A 9,461-nucleotide genomic window follows, 5' to 3' on the forward strand; every position below is an offset into this window, starting at 1 on the left:
TCCTGGACTAGAATCGTGGTTAGGCAGATGGGAGTCCAATAGCTTAACCACCAGGCCACCTGCCAGATACCTGATCTTTTTATTAACACACATGGAATTTAACTGTCAAATCTTTAAATATATTCACAGAGGTATTATCTTGGTATGAGGGGATTTCAAAATGTTTGTGGAAAAATAGAAGTAAAGAATGAGTTAATTTGGTGTGAAAGCTTTTTTTTTTAAGAGTTTTTTTGCTATAAGGCATGTGCGCTCACCAGACAGAGAAAGACAGAGAGACAGAAAGCAAGAAATCATCCCCCAGGGGGGATGGCCATGCCACAATCCCTTCTCCATTCTCCTCTCGGGATCTTGGGCACACATGCACACGCGCCCGGCATGCATTTAAGCCACTGGGTCAGGGACGTGAACTGCGGTCGACTATGTGGGAGTCCAGCGACATAGCCATTACGCTAACTGCTGGTCCCGGTGCGAAAGCATTTTGAAATTCATGCAGCTTTTCATAATATATATATCATGAACTTTCTGAAGATCTTTCATAGTTGTTTTAATATAAATATTTTATTTTTTGTTTTGTTTTGCTTTGTTTTAGTTATTTAAGGTAGGTTATAGAGCTAAATGCCTTAGATTTTAATACTTTTTTTTTAAACTAGATGTGTGATCATGGGCATTTAAAAAATAATCCTTCTGAGTCCTGTTGTATTAGCAAGAGAAAGTAACATATTCCATTGCTTGAGGATCATGTGATTTTAACATATATAAAGCTACTAATATTCTGCTTGGCATGTAGTAGTTGCTTAATAAATTATAGCTTTTTTTTTTTAATATCATAGGGCACCTCGATTTAAAGGTTTCCAACAACAAGACAGTCAGGAGCTTCTTCATTATCTGCTGGATTCAGTGAGGACAGAAGAAACAAAGGTCAGGTTTCTTTCTGTTTATCATATATCTCTCTTTAAGAAGAGGATAGAAAGCTGAAGAAATTAATTTCTACTGTAATTTTAAAATATGGTTGAGAAGAAATTAGACTTATTTTGGGTAAGTGTTCTACATATTCTTTTCTTCTTCTGTAACATTATTTTCTTTATTCTTTTTTACCCCTATCATCCTTTATAGTTAATGCTATTTGGCTGTAAATAAAGTAAATTAATATAAACTAGCCAAAATAAGGAGAATAGAATCTTAAAAAATTCAGATGCAGGGAGATAAAGCTGAGGGATTTAGAGACAGGAAAGTTATGAGGAACCCAGAAATTATTCCTATTTTCCTACTTTCTCTGGTCCTGTAGATTCTTTTCTCTCCCTCTTGTTAGGTGAGAGAGAGAGAGAGAGACCAAGACCCTCAGCAGAGTCCCCATGCCACTATCTGCCCCAGCCTCAGCCCACCCAGCCCACATGCAGACATGCTCTGTATGTGGAGGGAGGCTCTGGGATGCAAAGCCTGGGCCTTCCCACACGGGTCCAGCAGTGCGGAGTGCTACACCACTCTGGTTTAAATTGTCTGTCACCTTTCTTAGGTTATTTCCTTCATGCTACCATCTGGCACCAAAATTTTCTTCATTTCTTTCTCTACGGACTGTATAGTTTCTCTGCTTCTCAGTCTAATGTTATCAATCGTACATGACCATCATAATTTGAATGTTGTTGCACATATGTGAAAACCAAACTGGCTGTTAGTGATTCCTAATTCTAAATTCTCAGTAAGGAAAAACTTTATTTATTATCCCATATTGGATTAGGCTTTACTCAGGGGTCAATCACTTATAGCTAGGAGGGTGGAATCCCAGCATCATGAGTCAGGACATTTTTCTCAGAAAAGAAGACATAGCATTTAGACTGGATAGCTTTTCCCAAACGGTATTTATTGCAGTCCTAGTCCTTAAAATGATTGACTTTAATGTTAAATTAGTTAAATTCATTTTCTTGGGGGGAGTATAGGAAGGGTTCTTTGCAAATACGAAATGACTTACCAGAGAAAATACAAGATCCTAGAAATGTCGGATACATAGCATACATCTTCCATTTTCCCTCCTTCTTATAGCCGACATTGCTAATTGCTCTTAACAGTCTTGTTGAGTCTGAATTGAGCCTCAAGTTACTCTCTTGAGTATAGTACCATGGGTAGCCCATGTCGGTCACAATGGTGAAAACCTGTTTTCCATTTAAGGCAAATAGTCCTCTTAATCTATATGGTAATATGTAATGTGATATACCAGCCAAATGTAAAGGAAGTACTTATATGTTTGTGGTAGATTTTATTAGATAAGGTAAGCCTTCTTTTTTTTTTTTTTTTTTAACCTCTACTTTGTTGAGCTTAAAAACTGAAGTGCCTCTTTACTCCTAATGCCTTCAATGAAGAGGGAGTCAGTGTTATAACATTTTCTTATTATCTTAAAAAATAATTAATTATTCCTTCCTTAACAGTGTGTATTATAGTCCCATCCTTTAATTGGCTGTTTATTGACTTTTCATATTAAACTAGTTGAATTTAACTTTTGGAGGTGTCAGTCCTTTTTTGCTGCTTTTATGTATTTTAATTATGAACCCCACCACCTCCTACTTAGGTTTATGTTGTTATCTGTCCCCTTTCTATCATCTCTTTCCAGGTACTATCATCTCCATCCTGTGTGCCTTGCACATAGTAGGTGGTCTATGAATGTTTGTTTAACATTCTTTGAATGCCTGTTGAATAAGTTGTTTGTGATTAACCTTAAAGACAAGGTTTTGCTTTGTTTTGTTTTGTTTTTCAAAATTTGAACTGGGAAGAAAACATAGTTTCTTAAATAAGTTGTACCAGCTAATTTTTTGGGTATTTGCAGCTATTTTGAATATGTTCTTATTTGAATTGGTCAATAGATTGATTGAATAATAGTGTGTTATATTTTACTTGTACTTTGTCTAAAAAATGAATGAGTAGATTTATAATTAAGTTTTGGGAACATTATTATAGTCCCTGTGAGCTAGTATTTGATCACTTTTTTTTTTTTTGTTAGAAGGCACATGTGCTTGCCAGAGAGAGAGAGACAGAAAGTGATAAATCACCCCCTGGGGGCATGGCCATGCTGCAATCCCTTCTCCATTTTCCTCTTGGGATTTTGGGCATGCACGCACACATGCCTTGTGTGAGTTTAAGCCACTGAGTCCAGGACTTGACCTGCGGTTGACTGTGGAAGTCCAGTGACGTAACCATTATGCCATCCACTGGTCCCCAGATAACATTTTCTTAATATTAGGAACTGATATTTAGAGTGGAGATTCATAGTAAGGGGTTTTTGACTCCCAAAGTAATGGTCATCAAAATTCTATTGAATACTGCCTTTTAAAGCTTAGTTTTAATGCTTGATTACCCATGATCAATATAAACAGTGTTTGTTTCTTAAGTCTGTTATTTATAATTTAACCATAATTATCTCACCATTTATAAGAATCATATCTTATTTGATAACTATGGAGTACTTTATTCTTTTTGAGGGAGTAGATACAACATGGCAAGTGGGAAGAGACTGCTCTTTGTATTGAGTCCCAGATGCAGTTTGATGCTGCCCGGCCTGCAGGTGATATACACGTTAATGAGCTCAGACTTGCAAGTTGCTAGGATGATTCCCGCCTCTGATTTGCAGGTGTATGTTTACTACGTAGTAGTCAGGTATCATTGTAAAAGGAATTAAAAGTTACCACTTTTCATTTTTTTACTTTAGGTATTACCTAAAACAATAAAATCTATTTCTACCTTTTTTTTTTTTTCCTATTTCACTTTCTACTACCCCCACCCGCTGTTTCATTTATATACCTTAATGATAGTTTTTGTTACTTAATGATGGTTTTTGTTAGAGTTAAATTATTGTTTGGTCATAATGGTGCAGTGGGAAGTACAGTATCTGAAAAAGAGGCAGTACAGCAGGACATGTTGGTTTTTGAAGCTCTCATCTTTCTTCTATTTGAGGGCTTTAAATAGTGTGGCAAAATTAACATGTCGAGTCTGTGGGCCTATTCAGTCCCAATGATCAAGGACAGTTGTGGTGGTCAGCTATGGCGAGTATCCAGGCAGGAGCTGCATTGTCTGGCCTGGGAACGCTGCAGCTGTTAATCATGCTGCTGTTGTCGTATGTCACTGCCATGTGTTTTTTTGATTGAAGATAGGTTATGTCTGCCACCAGAATCTTTTAGTAATGATTTAAAACTACTGACCTCCTTTTATAGTTTCATTAAAGTCTTTTCTTATGACTATGAAGGTGAGGAATATACTTTTACTAAATACAGTGCTGATGGGATCATTTGTGCAGAAATTATACATTTTTTATGTACACAATAAATAAACTCAAACTTACTAGAGGCAGTCCTTTTATAGGCAGCCTTTTCAACTTACAGATTTGTGCTTTGCTTTTTATCTGTAATTTGAGCTGTCACTAACTTAATATTACATTTTTGTCATCTCAAAGATACATCACTTTAATATATTGTCGAATAGGATTATTTTAAAAGTAGATTATCTCAGCCAATTTAAAATATTTGTTATTTGCATTCTTGCTGCTAAGAAGTTTAAGATGGAGATTTGCTATAGTTGAACCTTGATACTACTAATTGATTAATGTGCTATAGTTGTTAATAGTTCCCTGACCAAAATCTGTATCTTTTTCTTTTAACCTAAGCAGTACAAAGCCCAGCTCCTAACAATGGCAGGTTGTATATGGATCTAAGCTGTTTATTTCATTCAACTGATTTAACTATATGTTAATTAACTCTTAAACAATTTAGAGAATATAAATTCATGATTACGATACAATAAAAAAGCAAAAATCTAGTTTTTTTCATTACGGGATGTATGTGCTCACCAGAGAGAGAGAGAGAGCACCCCCTAATAGGGTGTGTTCAAGGTGTAATACTTTCTCCTTTCCTTCCTCCTGTAAGGATTTTGGGCATGCACGCACACACGCCTGGTGTGTCAAGCCACTGAGGCTTAGTTTCACATCGGAATTGCCAATGTGGCATCTGGCTTCCTTAATTATTGAGTTATAAGACTGGCCCAAATCTCTAATACTCAAACGCTAATAACTTAAACAATTTTATTGTTAAAATTTTTTTTCGGAACAAGCAGATGGCATAATGGTTATGTCACTGGACTCCCACATGGCCAACTGTGGTTCAAGTCCCAGACCTGGTGGCCTGAAACTCACACTGAGCATGTGTGAGTTTCCAAGAGAAGAGATTGCAACGTGGGTGCCTCCCAGGGGGTGACTTCTTGCTTTCTGTCTCTCTGTGTCTCTGGCTAGTGAACATGCATTATAGCATTTCTCTCTTAAAAAAAAATTATTTCAGAGTGTAATATCACAACTTTTTTTGTGTGTGTGGCATCAATTTTAGACTACAAAAAATGCATATTATTAAATTATATGAAAAGTCATGCTCAGGCTGGCTCTCTAGTGTAGTGGTTAAGTGCTGTGCATAGGGAGCTGGATCCCACTATGGTTCAAGTCCTGGCCCTGGTGGATTAAAAAACATGCCTGGTGCATGTGTGTGAGTGCCCCACATCCTCACAGGATGGAGAAATGGACAAAAAAGGATGGTGGTATGACCCATCGGGGGTGCTTTTACTCTCTCTTTTTCTGATGAGCACATGAATCCTCTGACAATACAAAATTATTTTAAAAAATCATGTTTGAATTAGTAAAATGTTTAAGTTGTGGAATAAATTTACAGGCTTCCAAGAGGAAGTGGCTTAGGCTATTTGCAGTTGTATTACATATTAGCAGATAAATGCTGGTGTTTATTAGGGTTTGTTGTTGTTGTTTGAACCTATTAGAATTTACACCTATTAAATATTTCTCCTCCATGGATTTATTTATTTATTTATTTTATAGTTTTTGCTATAGGGCTTGTATGCTTACAGAGAGAGAGAAGAAAATGAGGAATCACCTCCCTGGGGGAATGGCCACACCACAATTCATTTTCCTCTCAGGATTTTGGGCACACATACACATATACCTGGTGTGATTTTCAAGCCACTGGGTCCAGGACTTGAACTGTGCAGCCAGCTATGTGGGCTCATAAGTCTCGCCGCTCCAGTCTGGATTGGTTACTTTGCACATCCGATGCATAGGTGTCACTCTGGAATTCCTCTTAACCATGCGTCTGGGAGTTCCTTTGCTTCTTTTGCGTGTTGGCCCTGTTGCTGCTCACATCCTATGTTGTTGTCTTGCTTAGTTTATATTCTTCCTTTATTTTTGTTTGCTTTGTCATATAAGGTACCTTTCGGTACTTTTTTTTTTCAATTAATAGTGTAGTGATCTCTCTATGTCAGAAAATAGGAAGCTTCTTTCTTTATTTTTAGCTTAAGATATTTAATCAGTCCCTTATTGATGGATGTTTGTCGCTTTCAGTGGTTTAATGTTATGAACAATGTTATGGGGAAAAATGTACATATGTTCTTCATGGTTTTCGGTGTCTCTGTAATGAACAAGTGTTTTCGCATCATGAACAATGCTATGAGCAAGGTCGTACAGTTATTTGCATGTGTGTAAGTACATATGTATAAATACAAAAAGGAGATCGCTGGACCAACCGAAACAAGTTTTTGGTAGATATGATCAAGTTTTTGGTAGATATGATCAAATTTCCCTCCACAGAGAGGAGCTTTACAGTTTTTACTCTTATCAACAGCATACCAAATAAGAGGGTTTATTTCCATATAACATCATCAAAAGAATGTTTTGTCAAAAACTTAAGAATTTTTGCCAATCTAATAGATGGAAAAATGGTAATTCAGGCTAGTTTTAGCACGTTTTTCTCCTTTTAAATGAGGCTCAATGGCTTTTGGGGTGTCCATTTTTCTATTTTTTTTTTTAACTTTTGTTGATTTCTAAGAGGCTTTTTGTTTTGGTTTGGTTTATTTTTGTTTGTTTTTGCCAGAGGGTGCATGTGCTGGCTGGCGAGAGAGAGACGGGGAGGTGGGGGTGGAGAAAGTACCCCTCGTGGGACATGGTCACACCACAATTTCTTCGTTTCTTCAACCTTTTGGGCATTTGGGCATAAACACACACACACACACACACACACACACACACACACCCTGACGTGTTTTCATAAGCCACCAGGTCCAGGATTTGAACTGGGTACACTTGACTTGCAGTGTACCCATGTAAGATCCAGCCACCTTAACCACCAGGGCATGGGCTGGCCCTGTAGGAGATTTTTATATACAACAGAGAATGTTTCCAAGTTTGTCATTTATGTTTAGATTTACTTAGAATGTGGTACTAGTGTTTTTATGTAAATAAACTTTTAGTATTTTTGTTTTTAAGCTTAATCTTTTTTTAAATTGCTACAGATATCGACTTACAGTTTAAAAGATGTTTCCATTCTGAGATTATAAAGGGATTTTCTCAAGTTTTCTTCTACTTTTACGATTCATTTTTAGGTTTAAACCTTTAATCATTTGATATGTATCCTATTCCCAGGATGTTTCCTTTATTCCAAATAGCTCTCTTATAGATATGTGAATTATATAGTATGCTTTTCTCACATACTAATTATACTAATTTTTCATATGTGATTGAGTCTTTTTCTGAAATTCTCTGTGGTTCTTTTTGCCTATCTGTTTAGTAGTGGGATCACACTTTAAATGACAAAGATGTTAACCCATTTTAATAAATATGAAAGGACTGCTCATCTCACACTACACCCCCCCCTTACTGTTTTGATTGCTATTCTTGTTTATTTTTCTATCTCTAGCTCAGAATCAATCTTTCCCTTTATCCTCCTCTTTAGAAAACACATATACACACACACACACACACTAAACTATGGAAATTTTTATTGGAATTATGTTAAATAAATAAATTTGGGGGAAAGATTGAGATATTTTGAAATAGTTGTAATGCTTGCTCTTAAAGAACACAATGTCCTTCTGTCAGATCATTTGTGTGTATGTGAGTCTTTGAGTAGTGTTTGAAAGTTTTCCTCATTTAGATCTTATACATTTCTAAGTTTATTCCTTTTAGTCACTACTATAGAGAGTATTTTTTTTGTATCTTCAAACTGGTTTTTGTTTGCATGAAGTCTACTGACTTTGTATACTCCACTATTAGATTCTCTTGCAGTAAGTTTTCATTTCAGTTGGTTCTTTTGGCTTTTCCAAGTAAATAATCATGTCATCTGCATGTAACTTGATCTTTTCTATTATTTTTTATGTCTTAGATTTATTTTTTTATCCATATTTATCGACTAAAAGTGTTTTATACTGGGACTTAATCATAATGAATAAGAAATAGCAAGGTATTAGATCTGATAATTCCTTCTTAAATCTATGATTATAGTAATTTCTTAGTATCTCTGAATTGCTAGAATAAAAACTTCTTGATCATAATGTACAATTTTTTAATGTGCTGCCATATTCTGTTGCTGATATTTAGAATATTTCATAAGTGATGTAAGTGTGATACTGGTGTGTGTTGAATTCACTCTTTGTCAGTATTAGTCTTCATGGAAATAATTAGGAAGTTTTCCTTTTTCTGTGTTTTAGAACACAGATTTGGTGCCATTCTTCTGTGAAATTACTAGGGCCTGGAATTTTTTAAAAATAATAAGTAGTAGTTAATATATTTTCTCCTCCATGAGAGTTGAAAGATTTTCTGTCTCCACTGGAATTAATTTTAATAATTGTGTTTTCCCTGGGTCCCAGTGTCTAGGTCCTCTCTCCCGTCAACATCCTAAGTAGCTGAGATTACAAAAACATACCACTTGCCACTTGTCCAGCTTCGTAGGGTAGGCCAGGAAACAAACCAGGGGCTCCCATATGGCTGAGCAGCAGCATCCAGAGTAACTATGGTGGGACCTGACTTTCTTTTTTTCCTTTTTAAGTTTTGCCAGAAGGTACATGTGCTTGCCTGAGAGAGATGGGGGTAGAGGGGTAAGAAAGCAACCCCCTCCCCACATGGGGAACCTTCACACCATAATCCCTTCTGCATTTCTCCATCATTTGGGGATTTCAGGCATGCATGGAAACCCACCTGGTATGTTTTGCAAGCTGCTCTAGCTCCCTAATGCCACTCCATGGGCTGGCTAGGACCTGACATTTTATTTATTTAGTTAGTTAGTTTTGCTATAGCATGAGTGTACTTGTCAGAGAGAGACAGAGAGAGAGGGAAAGTAAGGGATCTCCCCTGCACTTGTGAGGGAACAGCCACCCACATCTCTTCTCCAAGAGATTTTTGGTATACAGGTACCCACACCCAGCATGTTTCAGGTGGCCGTCTGGGATCCAGCTGCTTTAACCTCCATATCACCTGCTGACCTGTAACTTTTTTTTTTTTTTTTTTTTTTATATTACCTAACATTCATTCCCTGAGCATCATCACAACATACTAAATGTGGTTTCCCATCTAGGCTAAACTGCATAGTGGCTTAATCAAGCATGTTATCATCAATAATATTCCATTTCTACTTTCATACATATGTATACATATATAT

General features: G+C 36.5%; 1 protein-coding gene across 6 annotated transcripts in view; it reads left to right on the plus strand.

The window, feature by feature from the left end:
* Positions 1–9,461, plus strand: part of USP45 (ubiquitin specific peptidase 45) — an 88,037-nt gene that overhangs the window by 52,242 nt on the left and 26,334 nt on the right. The window contains exon 1 of one of the 6 annotated variants that reach the window (XM_027769261.1): positions 806–918. The exons of 4 other annotated variants lie outside the window; for them this stretch is intronic. Coding sequence is in view for 1 of the 2 variants with exons in the window: in XM_027769260.1 (XP_027625061.1) it covers positions 3,482–3,550 (69 nt within the window). In the remaining variant the exon portion in view is untranslated. Of the gene's footprint in view, positions 1–805; positions 919–3,207; positions 3,551–9,461 lie in introns of those variants that run through there. One more of the 6 variants, XM_027769260.1, reaches the window with a different exon arrangement.

This window comes from Tupaia chinensis, unplaced genomic scaffold (genome assembly GCF_000334495.1).
Source record: "Tupaia chinensis unplaced genomic scaffold, TupChi_1.0 Scaffold149168_1, whole genome shotgun sequence".
Classification (NCBI taxonomy): domain Eukaryota; kingdom Metazoa; phylum Chordata; class Mammalia; order Scandentia; family Tupaiidae; genus Tupaia; species Tupaia belangeri.